Source organism: Cervus elaphus, chromosome 26 (assembly GCF_910594005.1).
Source record: "Cervus elaphus chromosome 26, mCerEla1.1, whole genome shotgun sequence".
NCBI lineage: Eukaryota > Metazoa > Chordata > Mammalia > Artiodactyla > Cervidae > Cervus > Cervus elaphus.
Genome location: NC_057840.1, coordinates 15,156,341 through 15,175,500, shown reverse-complemented (window position 1 = coordinate 15,175,500; position 19,160 = coordinate 15,156,341). Strand labels below are relative to the sequence as shown.

The window sequence follows — 19,160 nt, the reverse complement described above, 5'->3', positions numbered from 1 at the left end:
AGTGCATAAGAATTCCACTTGCTTGACATCCTTGCCAGCCCTGGGTATGTTCAGTCTTTTTAATTATAGACATTCTAGTAACCGTATAGTGGTATCACATTGTGGATTCATTTTGCACTTCTCTGCTGTCAAATCCCACTGCAACTCTTATTTCAAGCCATCATTTATCTCCTGTCTGAACTATCATTGTTCTTAATTGGTCACTCTGCCTCCAGTTTAACCTTCTGAAAATTTACTTTTCTTATTTCTCCTCTCTCTGATTATTTCCTTATAGCTTCCTTTGTGGGGTCTTCCTTTACTATACTGCTTCGATATTGCTGTTTGCTCCAGGGCTTTGGATAATCTTATTCTAGATAAGACTGGTTTTTCTCATCTCTATTAAGCTACAACTATTTAAAACATAATGCTTTGCAGCCATCCATCTCTCCCCTAGAACTCTGTTAATCCTCAGATGCGCATAATGAATTGCCTGTCAATTACACAGCTTCCTTAGGTTGCTAAAGTTACTAAGAGTTTAATACAACAATGTCTAAAATAAAGCTCAGCTTCTTTTCTAAAAACTATGTTTCTTCTTGCATCCAATTGCTTGGTAAATGGCACTGATATATTTTCTTGTTATTTTAAGAAAAATAAAGGAATTATTTAAAAAAAAACTTACTCTTCACATTGAGTAGTTCATAAAGCTTCTCAATTTAAAAATGCTTAATATCTTTCAACTCAATTTTTTCCTACTCATTCTTATAGTTTCATTCTCCTTGGTCTTCCGCTGGTTTCCTGCAGATTGTAATAGGATCTGAAATGGTCACCAATCTACCCTCCAAGTTGCTGCTAAAGAAAGTTCACTAAAACACAAATCTGGCAGTATCACACTCTTGATTGAAACTGTTAGTAGTTCTTTCCCTATAGCTTTCAGGAAGAGTTGAAACTCCTTACAGTAAGTCCCCTACATACAAAGCTTCAAGTTGTGAACTTTCAAAGATGCAAACGTGTGTTTGTGTGTCCAGTCACGTGAGCTAATTCATGTTCACAGAGCACACTGTCACGCGTGTGCGTCCACTGCACACTTGTGTGTAGTTGCGGTCTTGTGTACCTCACTGCACAGGACTGTATAGAGCACAGTAGTGCAATATCTTTATTTCAAGCTCTGAACATGTGCCATCAGCGTCAGGTGTGAATCAAACTGCAGCTTGCCCTCTCCGCTGTCTCCGATTGTTGACAACACTTCAGCTCTACCGTCTCCCACCTCTTTCCCCTCCAGTCAGTAAATTTTCGTGCCTGCCCACTTGATGCCAGCCCTTGTATGCCAGCTGTTGGACTGTACCCTGTACTTTTCAAGGTTTTGTACTGTAAGGTTAAAAATACTTTATTTTTGTGTGTGTGTTTTGTATGTACTATTTGTATGAAAAGTAACGTAAACTAATTACAGTACAACACTACATAGCCAGTTGTGTTGGCTGGGTGTCTAGGCTAACTTTTTTGGACTTACAAACAAACTGGACTTACAAATGTGCTCTTGGAAGAGAACTTGTTTGTATGCAGGAGAATTACTATAGTTCAGCTCAGGCCAGTGCCAGGTCACCTCAGTCATGTCCTACTCTTTGCGACCCTATGGGCCATAATATGCCAGCTGTCTCTGTCCATGGGACTCCCCAGCAAGAATACTAGAGTGGAGAGAACAAGATGGCGGAGGAGTAGGTGGATATGGAGTACATCTCTCTCTGCAAGGATACACCAGGAATACACCTTCAGACACAAAAGTGCATGAAGAACACCACCTGACCAGGGGAAAAGGATATATTGAACCATGCAAAACTTGAGATCAAGCCCTGAGTCTTTGGCTCAGGAAGGAGTTTCAACTCTTCCTGAAAGCTATAGGGAAAGAACTTGGAGCCCTGGCTCTAAGACCCTAGACTACTGGAGAACTAATCCTAGGAAGTATCAAATCGTGAGAAATCACACAAATGAAACCACTTGAATACAAGACCCGGCATCACCCAACCACCAACAGCACCCCGTGAAGGATGCCTCATCTAAACAACAAACAAAACAAAAATACAAACCCAATCATCAGCAGACAGGATTACCAACTCACTCAGCCCTGCCCATCAGAGGAAAAACAAACAAACAAAACCTCAGCACAAATCTACCCTACATGAAGCTTACACAAACCTCTGGACCAACCTTAGGAGGGCAGAAACCAAAAGGAAGAAAGAATTCAACCTTGAAGTCTGGGAAAAGGAGACCTCAAACACAATAAGTTAAAAAAAAAGTAATGAAAAGGCAGAGGAATACTACACAAATGAAAGAACAAACTAGAAACACAGAAGTCCAAGTAAATGAAGAGGAAATAGGCAAACTACCTGAAAAAGAATTCAGAATAAAACAGTAAAGATGACCAAAAACTTTGAAAACAAAATTGAGAAAATGCAAGAATCAATTAACAAACACCTAGAAGAATTAAAGAATGAACATACAGAGACAAACAACAAAATTACTGAAATTAAAAATAGAAAGACTCAATAGCAGAATATCTGAAGCAGAAGAATGAATCAGTGAGCTGAAAGATAAAATGGTGGAAATAACTTCTAAAGAGCAGAATAAAGTAAAAAGAATGAAAAGAACTGAGGGTAGTCTCAGAGACCTCTGGGACAGTATCAAATGCACCAACATTTGAATTATAGGGGTCCCAGAAGAAGAAGAGAAAAAGAAAGGGTATGAGAAAATTTTTGAAGAGATTATAGTTGAAAATTTCCCCAACATGGAAAAGGAAATAGTCAATCAAGTCCAAGAGGAACAAAGAGTCCCATACAGGATAAACCTAAGGAGAAACACACCAAGACATATACTAATCAAACTAACAAAGACTAAAGACAAAGAAAGAATATTAAAAGCAGCAAGGGAGAAGCAACAAGTAACATACAAGGGAAACCCTATGTGCTGAATAGCTGATCTTTCAGCAGAAACTCTGCAGGCAAGAAGTGAATGGCAGTATATACTTAAAGTACTGAAAGCGAAAAATCTACAACCAATATTATAGTACCCAGTAAGGATCGCATTCAAAATTGATGGATAAATAAAAAGCTATTCAGAAAAGCAAAAGTCAAGAGAATTCAATACCACCAAATCAGCTTTACAACAAATATTAAAGGGACTTATATAGTCAAGACATACAAGAGAAGAAAAAAGATCTACAAAATCAACCCAAAACAGTAAAGAAAATGGCAGTAGAAACATATATATCAATAATTACTTCACGTGTAAATGGATTAAATGCTCCAACCTAAAGACACAGACTGACTTAATGGATACAGAAACAAGACCCATATATATGCTGTCTACAAGAAACCCAATTCAGACCTAAAGACACATATGGACTGACAGTGAGAGGATGGAAAAATATATTCCATGCAAATGGGAAGCAAAAGAAAGCTGGAGTAGCAGTCCTCATATCAGACAAAATAGATCTTAAAATAAAATAAAACATCTCTTGTAATCACAAGAGATAAGGAAGGACACTACATAATGATCAAGGGATCAATCCAAGAGGAAGACATAACAATTGTAAATATCTATGCACCCAACATAGGAGCAGCTCAATACATAAGACAAACACTAACAGACATAAAAGGAGAAACTGATAGTAACAAAACAATGGTAGGAGACTTAAACATCCCACTCACACCAATGGACATATCAGCAAAACAGAAAATTAATGAGGAAACAGAAGTCTTAAATGATACATTAGATGAGATGGATCTCATTGATATCTTCAGGACATTCCATCCAAATGCAGAAGAATACACCTTCTTCTCAAGTACACATGGAACATTCTCCAGGATAGACCACATCTTGGGTCATCTATCAAACCCCAGTAAATTTAAGAAAATTGAAATCATATCAAGCATATTCTCCAACACTATGAGACTGGATATCAATTACAAGAAAACAACTGTAAGAAACACAATTACATGGAGATTAAACAACACATTTCTAAATAACCAACAGGTTACTGAAGAAATCAAAAGGGAAATAAAAAAACTTCTAGAAATAAATGACAATGAAAACATGACATCTCAAAACCTATGGAATGCAGCAAAAGCAGTTCTAAGAGGGAAGTTTATAGCAATACAATCCTACCTCATGAAACAAGAAAAACAATAATATAGACAATCTAACTTCACACCTAAAACTACTGGAAAAAGAAGAACAAAAACACCCCAAAATTACTAGAAGGAAAGAAATCATAAAGATCTGAGCAGAAATAAATGAAAAAGAAATTAAGGAAACAATAGTAAAGATTAATAAAACTAAAAGTTGTTTCCTTGAGAAGATAAACAAATTGACAAACCTTTAGCCAGACTCATCAAGAAAAAAAGAGGAAGAATCAAATCAACAAAATTAGAAATGAAAAAGGAGTGGTTACAAAAGACAATGCAGAAATGCAATGAATTATAAGAGACTATTATGAACAACTATCTGGCAATAAAATGGATAACCAGGAAGAAATGGACAGATTCTTAGGAAAGTTCAATCTTTCAAGACTGAATCAGGAAGAAATAGAAATTATGAACAACCCAATTACAAGCACTGAAATTGAAGCTGTGATCAAAAATCTCCCAAAAAAACATAACCCCAGGACCAGATGGCTTCATAGGAGAATTCTATCAAACATTTAGAGAAGAACTAATGCCTAAAAAAATTGCAGAGGAAGGAACACTTCCAAACTCATTCTACAAGGCCACCATCACCTTGATACCAAAACCAGGCAAAGAAAACACACAAAAAAAGAAAACTAGAGGCCAATATCACTGAAGAACATAGATGCAAAAATCCTCAACAAAATTTTAGCAAACAGAATTCAGCAACACATTAAAAAGCTCATACACCATGATCAAGTTGGGTTAATTTCAGGAATGCAAGGATTCTTCAATACACACAAATCAATCAATGTGATACACCATATTAACAAATTGAAAGATAAAAATCATATGGTCATCTCAATAGATGCAGAAAAAGCCTTTGACAAAATTCAGCACCCATTTATGATTAAAACTCTTCAAAACATGGGCATAGAAGGAACCTACCTCAACATAGTAAAGGTCATATATGATAAGCCTACAGCAAACATTATTCTCAATGGTGAAAACTGATAGCATTCACCCTAAGATCAGGAACAAGACAAGGGTGTCCACTTTCTCTACTATTATTCAACATAGTTTTGGAAGGCCTAGCTACAGCAATCAAAGAAGAAAAAGAATTAAAAGAATCCAGATCAGAAAATAAATAAAGCTCTCACTGTTTGCGGATGACATGATACTCTACATAGAAAACCTTAAAGATAGTACCAGAAAATTACTAGAGCTAATCAGTGAATTTAGCAAAGTTTCAGGATACAATATCGATACACAGATATCACTTGCATTTCCATATACTAACAATGAAAAATCAGAAAGAGATACTAAGGAATCAATACCATTCACCACTGCAACAAAAAGAATTAAATATCTAGGAATAAACTTACCTAAGAAGAAGACAAAAGAACTGTAAACAGAAAATTATAAGACACTAATGAAAGAAATCAAAGATGACATAAATAGATGGAGAGATAGTCCATGTTCCTAGGTAGGAAGAATCAATATTGTGAAAATGACTATGCTACCAAATGCAATGTGCAGATTCAATGTGACCCCTATCAAATTACCAATGGCATTTTTCTCAGAGTTAGAACAAAAAATTTCACAATTCATGTGGAAACACAAGAGACCCTGAATAGCCAAAGCAATCTTGAGAAAGAAGAATGGAGCTGGAGGAATCAACCTTCCTGATTTCAGATTATACTACAAAGCTACAGTCATCAAGACAGTTTGGTACTGGCACAAAAACAGAAATATAGGCCAATGGAACAAGATAGAAAGTCCAGAAATAAACCCGAGCACCTATGGGTACCTTATTTTTGACAAAGGAGGCAAGAATATACAACTTCTTCAGTAAACCTCTTCAATAAATAGTGCTGGGAAAACTGAACAGCTACATGAAAAGAAAGCAATTAGAACAGTTCCTAACACCACACACAAAGATAAACTCAAAATGGATTAAAGACCTAAATGTAAGACCAGAAAGTATAAAACTCTTAGAGGAAAACACAGGCAAAACAGTCGATGACACAAACCAAAGAAAGATCCTCTATGACCCTCCTCCTAGAGTAATAGAAATAAAAACAAAAGTAAACAAGTGGGACCTGATTAAACTTAACAGCTTTTCACAGCAAAGGAAACTATACGCAAGGTGAAAAGACAACCCTCAGAATGGGAGAAAATAACAGCAAGTGAAACAATTGACAAAGGATCCATTTCCAAAATACACAAGAAGCTCATACAACTCAATATCAGAAAAACAACCCAATCAAAAAGTGGGGAAAAGACCTGAACAGACATTTCTCCAAATAAGACAGACAGATGGCTAACAAACTCATGAAAAGATGCTCAACATCACTCATTATTAGAAAAATGCAAATCAAAACTACAATGAGATATCACCTCACACCAGTCAGAATCAGTTCAGTTCAGTCACTCAGTTGTGTCCGACTCTTTGTGACCCCATGAACCACAGCACGCCAGGCCTCCCTGTCCATCACCAACTCCCAGAGTCCAACCAAACCCATGTCCATTGAGTTGGTGATGCCATCCAACCATCTCACCCTCTGTCATCCCCTTCTCCTCCTGCCCTCAGTCTTTCCCAGCATCAGGGTCTTTTCCAATGAGTCAGCTCTTTGCATCAGGTGGCCGAAGTATTGAAGTTTCAGCTTCAACATCAGTCTTTCCAAAGAACACCCAGGACTGGTCTCCTTTAGGATGGACTGGTTGGATCTCCTTGCAGTCCAAGGGACTCTCATGAGTCTTCTCCAACACCACAGTTCAAGAGCATCAATTCTTCAGTGCTCAGCTTTCTTTATAGTCCAACTCTCAGATCCATACATGACTACTTGAAAAACCATAGCCTTGACTAGACGGACCTTTGTTGACAAAGGTCTGCTTTTTAATATGCTGTCTAGGTTGGTCATAACTTTCCTTCCAAGGAGTAAGTGTCTTTTAATTTCATGTCTGCAATCACCATCTGCAGTGATTTTGGAGCCCCCCCAAAATAAAGTCAGCCACTGTGGTCATCATGAAAAAGTCTACAAACAATAAATGCTGGAGAGGAGGGGGAGAAAAGGGAATGCTCTTGCACTGTTGGTAGGAATGTAAACTGATACAGCTACTATGGAAGAGGGTATGGAGATTCCTTAAAAAACTAAGAATAAAACCACCGTATGACCCAGCAATCCCACTCCAAGGCATATACCCTGAGGAAACCAAAATTGAAAAAGACACATGCATCCCATTGTTCACTTCATCACTATTTACAATAGCTAGAACACAAAAGCAACCTAGATGTCCATTGACAGATGAATGGATAAAAAAATTGTGGTACATATACACAATGGAATACTCAGCCATAAAAGGAAAAGCATTTGAGTCAGTTCTGATGAGATGGATGAACCTAGAACCTACTATACAGAGTGAAGTGAGTCAGAAAGAGAAAGAGAAATATCGTATTCTAACACATACATACAGAATCTAGAAGAATGGTACTGAAGAATTTATTTACAGGGCAGCAATGGAGAAACAAACATAGAGAATAGACTTATGGACATGGGGAGAGGGGAGGAGAGGGTGAGATGTATGGAAAGACTACCATGGAAACTTACATTACCATAAGTAAAATAGATAGCCAGTGGGAATTAGCTGTATGCCTCAGGAAACTCAAACAGGGGCTCTGCATCTACCTAGAGGGGTGGGATGGGGAGGGAGATGGGGGGGGGGAGGTTCAAAAGGGAGGGGATGTATGTATATTTATGGCTGATTCATGTTGAGATTTGACAGAAAACAACAAAATTCTGTAAAGCAATTATCCTTCAATACAAAAATAAAAAAAAAAGCATACTAGAGTGAATTGCCATGCCCTCCTCCAGGGGATCTTCCTGACCCAGGGATGGAACCCACGTGTCTTAATGTCTCCTGCATTGGCAGGCAGGTTCTTTACCACAAGCGCCACCTGGGAAGCCCAGTTTAGCTCATAAGGCCTTTTATAACCTGGCTTTGTTATCTCCAGCCTAATCTGATCATTCTCTGCCACCATTCATCCTCTTAGCCTATGGACTGTCTTATAGTTCCCAAAGCATTTGCCAAAGTGTGTTCAGCCAAATGCTGATATGGTATGGAAGATTTTGGTGATCAGAGAAGTTGCAGAAATGCCAGATTAGAGTCAAACATTTTTCTGAGCTCCTGTCCAGAGTCTGTAAATGTGCCTTGAGCCTCTCTTGCTTGGGAAAAATGTATACAGACAGCTATTCCAATTAATTATACAAATGCAAAACCAGTTCTTGTCCAAACTGAGGAGTTTTTCCAGGGTCTCCTATTCCAAGGAAAGGAGTTAGAGAATGATGTATGATGTTGTATTAATATTATGCTCCCCGAGGCCTCCAGGCCTTCACACAACGTTCAATTTTCTGAATTGTCCAAAGGAGTTTTTCACCCCCAGAACTCCTCAGCTCCTGCCTGTGCATCAGGGCACTCCCCTGAGGGCTGACTTCTGGATCTGACTTGAGTGTTTCTCTCTTCTGAGATTTCTAGCCTGCTGTACATGTCTCCATATGGTAATTAGTTTTACTCTCTAACTGCTGATTGACTTGTCTGTCTTACCCTTTAGACTGCAAGTTCCTTAAAGACACGGGCTTATCACAGACTTCACTTTGTTCTTGCCTAATAATGGCATCCCACTCCAGTACTCTTGCCTGGAAAATCCCATGGACAGAGGGTCCCGGTAGGCTATAGTTCATGGGGTCGCAGAGTCGGACACGACTGAGCAACTTCGCTTTCACTTTTTTTCTTTAATATTTACTGGGCTTCCCTAGTAGCTCAGCTGGTCAAGAATCCCCCTTGCAATACAGGAGACTGGTTTGATTCCTGGGTTGGGAAGCTCCCCTGGAGAAGGGGATAGGCTCCCCACTCCAATATGCTTGGTCTTCCCTGGTGGCTCAGATGGTAAAGAATCTGCCTGCAATGAGGGAGACCAGGGTTGGGAAGATCCCCTGGAGAAGGGAATGGCTATCCACCCCAGTACTCTTGCCTGGAGAATCCTTAGGGACAGAGGAGCCTGACAGGCTATAGTCCATGACATGACTGTAGCGGTATCTGCCAAACACCTAGTAAGCACAGCACGGTACTTACTACGTGTTTGCCAGATACGTGTTAAACATAGGAACGAAAGACGGTGCAAGGTTATATCTAAATTTTTGTGAAATGTCACACCAGCATATTCAAAATGAATTAAGTCTAATTATATAAACAGAAGCATCAAAGTTTCATTTGTAGATACGAGCAAGGCCATAGTACCCAGAATTAGGGGGATTATACTAAGATAACAATAACATCACACTGACACCTAATAGTCTTGGATTTCTGTCTTGGTTGTAAGACTTTATGTATAAATGTGTGGGACCACATATAAGCTTCAGTCTACATTTTCTTTTCGCTAAACCAGAACAAAATACATGAGCAAATGAAGTAATGTTTGGGAAGTGTTTTGAAGACATCCCAGAACCATAAAAATGTTACATTATTATGAATTATACATAAATTATTATACATACATACATAATATGTATGTATGTAATTATGTATGTATGTATAATTATAATTAATGTATGTATAATTATACATACATTTATACACACATAAATACATACATACATAAATTATTAATTGGCACTTTCAAACAGCTAAGAATTGGTAGCCTCGCTCTGTTGCCTGTACGAACTCTACCTGTGGGCCCTGCTACAGGAAACTTCTCGGCAAAATGGGAAGAAAAGGAAAGCATGCAAGCTTTTCAAATCTACTACAGGATATAATTTTACAAGTTGTAAGTGTTTTATGCTTTCAAATTAAGGTCTCACTTTCAAAAGAAAATGACAGAGTACCATTTGGCTCTTCAATCAGTCATGTCTAACCCAAACCACCTGTAATCTAAGCCAAAGAAATGACTGTATCAATTTTTCACAGAATCTGTGAGTATCTAAAATGACAGACAGGGTCTTCTTCATGATTAGGTACGTGGGAGCTTTAGATAGCATGATGAAGGCTCAGAGTGCATTATTACTATAAAAACTCACCTTGTTTTTGAATTCTTGACAAGGTGAATGATTTCCATTTCCCGTCATTATGGTTTTGGTTGCTGACCACGGAAGCCACTCCTGAACCCAGATCATAGCTGACTTTTATGCGCCCATCAGTCAGCTCCACACTCATGAAATCCCTCTATGAATAGAGGAAAAATACACCAGTGATTAGACACACAGAGAAATATATGGGTATTCCCTTTGTGGGGTTTGTAATAGGCCTTTATGGTTAAATTACTGAATGTGTTGATCTGTAAGTGAAATCCATTTTTGGAAATAGAATCAGTATCAGTATTTTATGAATGTTTGTGGGTGTGATGTTATGGTGCAAATGGTCAAAGCTGAATTACTAGGATGTATTCTTTTATGACAGGAGTAAAGAGTGGGTTCCTTTGAAAATGTATTAAGCAAACTAAACAGGATGTTCCCAGAAAGAAGTTACTAGGAAACACTGACCTGGAAAAAATAATAAGGATATTTAGAACTACCTTCTCACTAAGGTGTTTAGAAGAAGGCTAAGGAAGGGTGTTTTTCTGCTGCAAGTTTCCTTATAGAGAGAATCTTTACTGGGTGTTTCTTTTAAAGAATTATAAGGCAATTATTCTGAAAATAAATGATAATTAAATTATATATGTAATTAAAGTTATTGATGGGAATACATAAATACTATGCAGCACTCTTTGCTATGCACACTCATCCGACTCCTCTGAACAATAACGATAATTCAACAATAACTGATAACTGCGTTGGAACCTTACAAAAAAAGAAGCAAACCACATCTTCAATTGTGAAAGATCAACTGTGCAAATCTTTACCAGGTCTCGTGTGGCAAGGTACATCAGGAGAGCACTTGAAGAAAATGTCCTGAATTTGAACAGGACAGTGGAGATGTTGGGGTACCAGCGAATGGGGCGACTGACCAATGCATAGCCTTCTCCATCAAACTGAATGGTCCCCTCACTATCTTCCACCTGTGGACTGAAGAGAGACATTTCATGTGAATCAGACGATGTCTACATGGCCCATGCGTTTTCAATACGTCACACTCTATCTTGTGAGACTGGGCTGTGGGCTGTTATAGGGCAGGGACAAGCCCAGATCCATCTTCCATCCTTCCCCTTCTCTCCAGTGCCACCATCAGGCCAGGTAACCACCATCTCTCACCTGGACTTCATTAGGTGTTCAATAACCAGGTCAATGATGTTTTAAATCCTTTTGCTGAGGTGCCTAATGGATGGTTATGTCGGTGCTTAAGTGAATCTTAGTGGTGTGAACCAGAGGGATTTTGGGACATGCTGAGAAGGCGTTATTACATTTACCAAATACATAACATAACACGGAGTAGGGGCTGGATGAAAAGGGTAAAGGTGGTCGAAAGGTGCTAACTTAAAAGCTGTAAGAAGAAAAGCCATGATGGAATATAGACTCCTATTCTCTGAATTCTCCAGCTGGATTTTCTGGGACATATTAGATTCAGACAATGAACGGCTCCTCTAACTGTGTGTGTTTGTTGATCTGTCTTCTTCTCCAGTATGTAAGCTCTATGAAGTGCTTATGGGTCAGGCTTCATTTCAGGCACAACCTCAGCATCCAGTGCAATACTTGGCTCATAGTAGAAGCTGGTAAATATTTGTGGAATGAGGGGGATATCAGTAAATCAAATTGCCTCACAGAGAATACATGTTCAATCAACACTGGTTGAATAATTAATGAATATCTGAGACAGTTCTTGTAAATATAACGTTTAAAAAGATTTCTTTTTCAAAAGAAAAGTTATCATCTATCTTACCTAACTGATGTTAACAGGATAAGTTTTGATTGTGGAGATATTTTTAAACTTTAAATATCTGCATCTTGGTTTATATTTGAATCTGTGAAACTGGACTGTTGTATGAACTTGACAGTAGAGAGGAGCTATTGAGAAATACAGCAATGCAAAATAACAATAACTGAGACTATTATTTGTTTGAAATCTTGGCTAATGAGAAAAATAATAGTGTACAAACATTAATGGGCTTGTAGAGGAATAACTGTTTTGCATTTTAGACAAGTTGGCTTCCTCCCTGTTTCTGGAAAAGAGAGAAATAAAACTCTGAAGACAAAAGGCAGGGAAGAGTCTTATCTGTGTTCTTCACAATCATGTAATTGTAAGTTATATTTAAACAGGTATAAAATCAGATTGATATAGTTTTGCATAATGTAGCTTAAAGCTTAAAAGATGCTTTTTCAATATTCATGAAAAGTGTTAACTGAAAGGCTTGAGGGACGAAATCAGCCTATTAACAATATAATTTATAGTGAATAAATTCAGTGAATAAATGATGAATTTGGTCACCTTTCATCATTATTAAAAATCCATTAAAATCTGGAATATCATGATGTTAGAGATAAGAAAATGTAATGTAAACTCTGGGCTTCCCCAGTGGCTCAGATGGTAAAGCGTCTGTCTGTAATGCTGGAGACCTGGGTTTGATCCCTGGGTCGGGAAAATCCCCTGGAGAAGGAAATGGCAACCCACTCCAGTACTCTTGCCTGGAAAATCCCATGGACAGAGGAGCCTGGTAGGCTACAGTACCAAGTAGAAGGTCCATGAGGGTCTCAAATACTTGGATTTTGAATTATGTACCACCATGCTATCAACAACAACCCCAGAAAGGGTGTGGGGATCACCACTGACAGTTTCCCAAATGCTTTGGCCCAAAGCATTGTTACTTACAACTCAAAAAGAAAAAAACATAAAACTTCACTACATAATGTCAGAATAAGCACTGGAATAAAAAACATGTCACATTTGTATCCTGATGTTCTTATGGCCTTAATCTATTAATTTCCTCAGCACATAATGGAGAGAACAGCAGCGTAGATGGCAGGTAACCTGGAGTCTGACACGGAATCTCAGAGTCACGCAACACCTCAGGTCTCTGTCTCCACTCTGAGATGAGAGGTTTAGATCAGTGGACGATTTCTAAAGCCTATTCCCACTTCAACCCTGTAAGAGACTTTTCTGTTCAAGCAACAGACAAATCTGCAAGCAGTTTTGTACAAGAGCAGCAAAACATATGGTTGTAGACCAGGCTATTTTAGTTCATTAACCAAAAACCAGGTAAGGGAAGTGAGTGAAGTCGCTCAGTCATTCGTGTCCAACTCTGCGACCCCATGGAGTGTAGCCTACCAGGCTCCTCCAACCGTGGGCTTCTCCAGGCAAGAATATTGGAGTGGGTTGCCATTTCCTTCTCCAGGAGATCTTCCCAACCCAGGGATTGAACCTGGGTCTCCCACATTGCAGGCAGACGCTTTACCATCTCAGCCACCAGGGAAGCTCCAGGCAAACCTGGCTTCAAATTGGTGACTTTGAGGTTGGGGAAAAATGAATCTTTCCAATCACAGTCCATAAAATTTAAACAGCTCATGTTTTCAACAGCTAGAGTTTTCCTATTCATTTTCAATATATTTACTAGGAAGAGTGACTATTCTTTTATAATTAATAAATGATAATCTCACAGCCTCCAGAAAGAAAACCACAACCACAGAAAGCTAACCAAAATGATCACATGGATCACAGTCTTGTACAACTCAGTGAAGCTAGGAGCCATGTTGCGCAGGGCCACCCAAAATGAACAGGTCATGGTGGAGAGTTCTGAAAAACATGGTCTACTTGAGACGGGAATGGCAAGTCACTTCAGTATTCTTGGCTCGAGAACTCCATGAACAGTATGAAAAGGCAAAAAGATATGAAACTGGAAGATGAGCTTCCCGGGTTGGTAGGTATCCAATATGCTACTGAGGAAGAGCAGAGAAATAGCTTTAGGATGAATGAAGAGGCTGAGCCAAAGTAGAAACAATGTCCGGTTGTGGATGTATCTGGTGGTGAAAGTAGGGTCCAAAGTTGTAAAGAGCAATATTGCATAGGAACCTGGAATCCATAGGTCCATGAATCAAGGTAAACTGGAAGTGGTCAAACAGGAGATGGCAAGAGTGAACATTGGCATTTTAGGTATCAGTGAACTAAAATGGACAGGAATGGGAGAATTTATTTCTGATTACTACCATTGGCAAGAATCCCTTAGAAGTAATGGAGTAGCCCTCATAGTCAACAAAAGAGTTGGAAATACAGTACTCAGGTGCAATATCAAAAACAACAGAATGATCTCAGTTCATTTCCAAGGAAAACCATTCAACATCACAGTAATCCAAGTCTAAGCCCCAACCTCTAATGTCAAAGAAGTTGAAGTTGAGTGGTTCTGTGAAGACCTATAAGACCTTCTAGAACTAACACCAAAAAAAAAAAAAAAATGTCCTATTCATCATAGGGGATTGGAATGCAAAAGTAGGAAGTCAAGAAATACTTAGAGTAACAGGAAAGTTTGGCCTTGGAGTACAAAATGACACAGGGCAAAGGCTAGCAGATTTTTGCCAAAAGAACACACTGGTCATAGCAAATACCTTCTTCCAACCACACAAGAGATGACTCTATACATGGACATCTCCAGATAGTCAATACCAAAATCAGACTGATTATATTTTTTGCAGCCAAAGATGGAGAAGCTCTATACAGTCAGCAAAAAGGCCTGGAGCTGACTGTGGCTCACATCATCAGCTCCTTATAGCAAAATTCAGGCTTAAATTGAAGAAAGTAGGGAAAACCATTAAGTCATTCATGTATGACCTAAGTCAAATTCCTTATGATTATACAATGGAAGTGACAATAGATTCAAGGGATTAGATCTGGTAGACAGAGTGCCTGAAGAACTATGGACAGAGGTTTGTAACATTGTATAGGAGGCAGGGATCAAGACCACCCCCAAGAAAAAGAAATCCAAAAAGGCGAAATTGTTGTGTGAGGAGGCCTTACAAATAGCTGAGAAAAGAGAAGCTATAGGCAAAGGAGAAAAGGAAAGATATACTCATTTGAATTTAGAGTTCTAAGAATAGCAAGGAGAGATAAGAAAGCCTTCCTCAGTGAGCAATGCAAAGAAACAGAGGAAAAAAATAGAATGGTGAAGACTAGATCTCTTCAAGAGATACCAAGGAAGCACTTCATGCAAAGATGGTCACAATAAAGGACAGAAATGGTGTGGACTTAACAGAAGCATAAGATATTAAGAAGAGGTTCCTAGAATACACAGAAGAACTATACAAAAAAGATATTCATGAACCAGATAACCATGATGGTGTGATCACTCATCTAGAACCAGACATCCTGGAGTGTGAAGTCAAGTGGGCCATAGGAAGAATTACTATGAACAAAGCTACTAGAGGTGACGTAATTCCAGCTGAGCCACTGAAAATCCTAAAAACCAATGCTGTTGAAGTGCTGCACTCAGTATATCAGCAAATTGGAAAACTCAGCAGTGGCCATAGGATTGGAAAAGGTCAGTTTTCCTTCCAACCCCAAAAAAGGCAGTACCAAAGAATGTTCAAACTACCACACAGTTGCACTGATTTCACATGCTAGCAAGGTAATTCTCAAAATCCTTCAAGCTAGGCTTCAACAGTACTTGAACTGAGAACTTCCAGATGTTCAAGCTAGATTTAGTAAAGGCAGATGAACCAGAGATCAAATCTGCTGGATCATAGAAAAAGCAAGAGAATTCCAGAAAAACATCTCATTCTGCTTTATTGACTATGCTAAAGCCTTTGACTGTGTGGATTACAACAAACTAGAAAATTCTTAAAGAGATAGGAATAGCAGACCACCTTACCTACCTCTTGAGAAACCTGTATGCAGGTCAAGAAGTAATAGTTAGAACTGGACATGGAACAAGACTGGTTCAAAATTGGGAAAGGAGGACATGAAGGCCTGAGATCTTTGCAGAATTGATAATTAGTGATGCTATAGTCTTACATAATATGCATGGCCGAAAGGACATTTAAATGCTTTAGATGTCTGGTTGACAATAAACTTTTGAAAATTCTACTTATAAATTTACTGAAGAAATGTTTAGGGAAAAGTTGGTGTTGATTTGTGAGTAGCAGAATGATAATGTAGACCTCATTGTCCTTCTACTGAAATAATTTTACAGACAACATTCTATATTAGATTTTATCAAAGATTATGACCAAAACCACTATAAACCATGAATGGATCAGATTTTCAAATTGTCTTCAATGCTAAGTTGAAAAGTTCATGATGACCAAAAAAAAAATAGAAAGATGAAAGTTAAAACTTTTGGGGAGAGTATATTTTGAGGCTACTTTCTTCTATAAAACTCTAGAGACATTGAGAAGAAAATGTGAAGTACTCTCTGCTACATTAATGGAGAATTTAGGTCCTAGCAATGTACATGTTCTCTTTATATTAGAAATAAAAACTATAAACTCCTTAGCACCTAATTATTTTAGAGTTACTATGTGTGTTGATTAAGCTTCCAGGTTTTAATTTACATTTTATAGCTTTAACTAAATATAATTAAAATTGGTGTAGGCTCAGTTGATCAGTGGCCTTTAAGTTTTTATGCAGAGAAATCCTGTACTTCTACTTAATTTTTTATGTACTCTATTCAGGTTTATATAAAATATTTATATATGCTTTATATACTTGATAAATATTTTTGAACTCCAACATTCTAATCTCTATCTTATACTTAATGATGGTTATTATGAAACTTTGTCCTGGTCTATCTTGACCTCTGTTTTTCCTTTCCCGCTTAAAATCTTCAAGCCCCATGGGTTTCCACTTGAAATACTTACCGGATGCTATGTGTCATTTCATAAACCCTGTAGGAGACAAAACCTGCAGTATGGTTCTCTATTTTCTTGTAAACATAAACAGAGTGAATCCAGGCTCTCAGGGGCCTGCAGTTTAATCAGTTAGGGAGAGCTTTCTTTAAGTAAAACTGAAATATGACTATAAAAGAGCCACAGACACCCAACACTTACTGAACACAAAGGTGAGCTAGAGTGGAAAGAGATAGTAGTTTTAACTGACTGAGGCTAAAATACCTTGCTGTTGTTATTTAGTCACTAAGTCACGTCCAGCTCTTTGCAACTTCATGGACTGTAGCTTGCCAGGCTCCCTTGTCCATGGGATTTCCCAGACAAGAATAACGGTGTGGGTTGCCATTTCCTTCTGCAGGGAATCTTCCCATCCCAGGGGTCGAATCCTCATCTCATGCTTGGCAGGTGGGTTCTTTATCACTGAGCCACCTGGGAAGCCCTGAAATATCTCACCTTTGCAAATTTTACAAAAACACACGGCTGTGTCCAAGTACTAGGGTACTCCCCAAGGCCTTGGACAGTGCCTACACAAACTGGGGAGAGGACTCGAGGTCACTTCGCTTCCTGGTAAATCCACCTTTGGACACAATCACTTCAAACTTGTTGCTTATCATCCACATGGTAATGGAACACTGCACAATAAAATTAAAGCTTTTGTGACGCACAGGCCAGACAGACGTTGGGAGAGTCCTCCTCTTAACTAACCTGATGGTACACCCTTTGCAGTCACCTTCTATTTCTCGGAAATTCCACAGGCCTATAGGTTTGCTGTCAAAGTATGCTTCTCCCATGCAGCCAGTGAATGTGATCACACGCACAGCATCAGCCTTCTGCGGAGAGAAACATATTTGTTAGAATTTCACAAAAAAATCTTAGGAGAATCCATGCTGGTGTTGTTTAGTTGCTTCAGTAAGTAAGTAAGTGTCAGTCGCTCAGTCGTGTCCGACCCTTTGCGGCCCCATGGACTGTATAGCCCGCCAGGCTCCTCTGTTCGTGGGATCCTCCAGGCAAGAATACTGGAGTGGGTTGCCATTCCCTTCTCCAGGGGACCTTCCCGACCCAAGGATTAAACCCGGGGTTCAGTCATTTAGTTGCGTGCAACTCTTTGAGAGCCCGTGGACTGTAGCCCACCAAGTTCCTCTATGAGATTTCCCAGGCAAGAATACTGGAGTGGGTATTTTCTTCTCCAGGGGATGTTCCCAACCCAGGGATCGAATCTGCATCTCCTGTGTTGGCAGGCGGACTCTACCACTGAGCTACCAGGAAAGTCCTACAGTATTCGTGAGACTTATTATCTGAGCAGAAGAATCTTGAGTAGTTATTATCCACTCTTTGTAAAAATCTTGGTTGTGTACATATTCATTTTTTAACTGTATAATAACATATCTTCGGATCCTGGTTATTCTGTGCTATATCGGTTTATCACCATTAGTAAACAAACACTTCATGTTTCTGACTAAATGAACTGCTTATTCTCTTTGAGATTCTGTTTTCTTCTTGGTCTATAACATAGGATTATTAGGACAATTATATAAGAGAATTTATTTATGGTTCCACATTCAATGCCTGGCACAGAGATGGGTGTTTAATAAATGCTAGTGCTCCTGCACCACTAAAAAGATTTCTCCCCAGAGATTACGAGAAAGGGTTGTTGTTGAGTTGCTAACTTGTGTCTGACTCTTTTGTCCATGGGATTTCTCAGGCAATCATGCTGGAGTGGGTTGCCACTTCCTTCTCCATAGGGGAAATGGTAGATACTGACAAAGGGGAAAAAATGCTTGCATAGAGATTACCCTATGAAACTGCTGTCCTGTTTTTCATTTCCTTTTACATTCAAGTAGGACCCTGTGGTTGTTGCTTGGGGGCATACACAGCACAGAGCCTGACATCTAATAAGGGCAGAATAAATATTTGTTGAATTACAACCTTAGTGTCATTCTTACAGGGAAAGGTCTTTTTTTAATTTTTATTTTATATTGGAGCATACCTGTCTGCCAATGCAGGAGAAGCAAGAGATATGGGTTCAGTTCCTGGGTTGGGAACATACTCTGGAGAAGGTAATGGCAACCCACTCCAGTATTATTGCCTGGAGAATTCTATGGAGGAGCCTGGCAGACTATAGTCCATGGATCCCAAAGAGCCAGACATGACTGAGCACATACACTATAGTTGATTAACCATGTTGTGTTAGTTTCAGATGTACAACAAGGTGATTCAGTTATACATA

At 38.8% G+C, this 19,160-nt stretch overlaps 1 protein-coding gene across 7 annotated transcripts in view; it reads right to left on the bottom strand.

Moving 5' to 3' along the window:
• The window catches only part of LAMA2 (laminin subunit alpha 2), a 648,848-nt gene that overhangs the window by 51,808 nt on the left and 577,880 nt on the right, over positions 1–19,160 (bottom strand). For all 7 annotated transcript variants that reach the window (XM_043888304.1, XM_043888305.1, XM_043888300.1 and 4 more), the window contains 3 exons: positions 17,639–17,763; positions 11,032–11,194; positions 10,211–10,355 (listed from right to left, as the gene is read on the bottom strand). In XM_043888304.1, the coding sequence (XP_043744239.1) occupies positions 10,211–10,355; positions 11,032–11,194; positions 17,639–17,763 (433 nt within the window). The remainder of the gene's footprint in view (positions 1–10,210; positions 10,356–11,031; positions 11,195–17,638; positions 17,764–19,160) is intronic.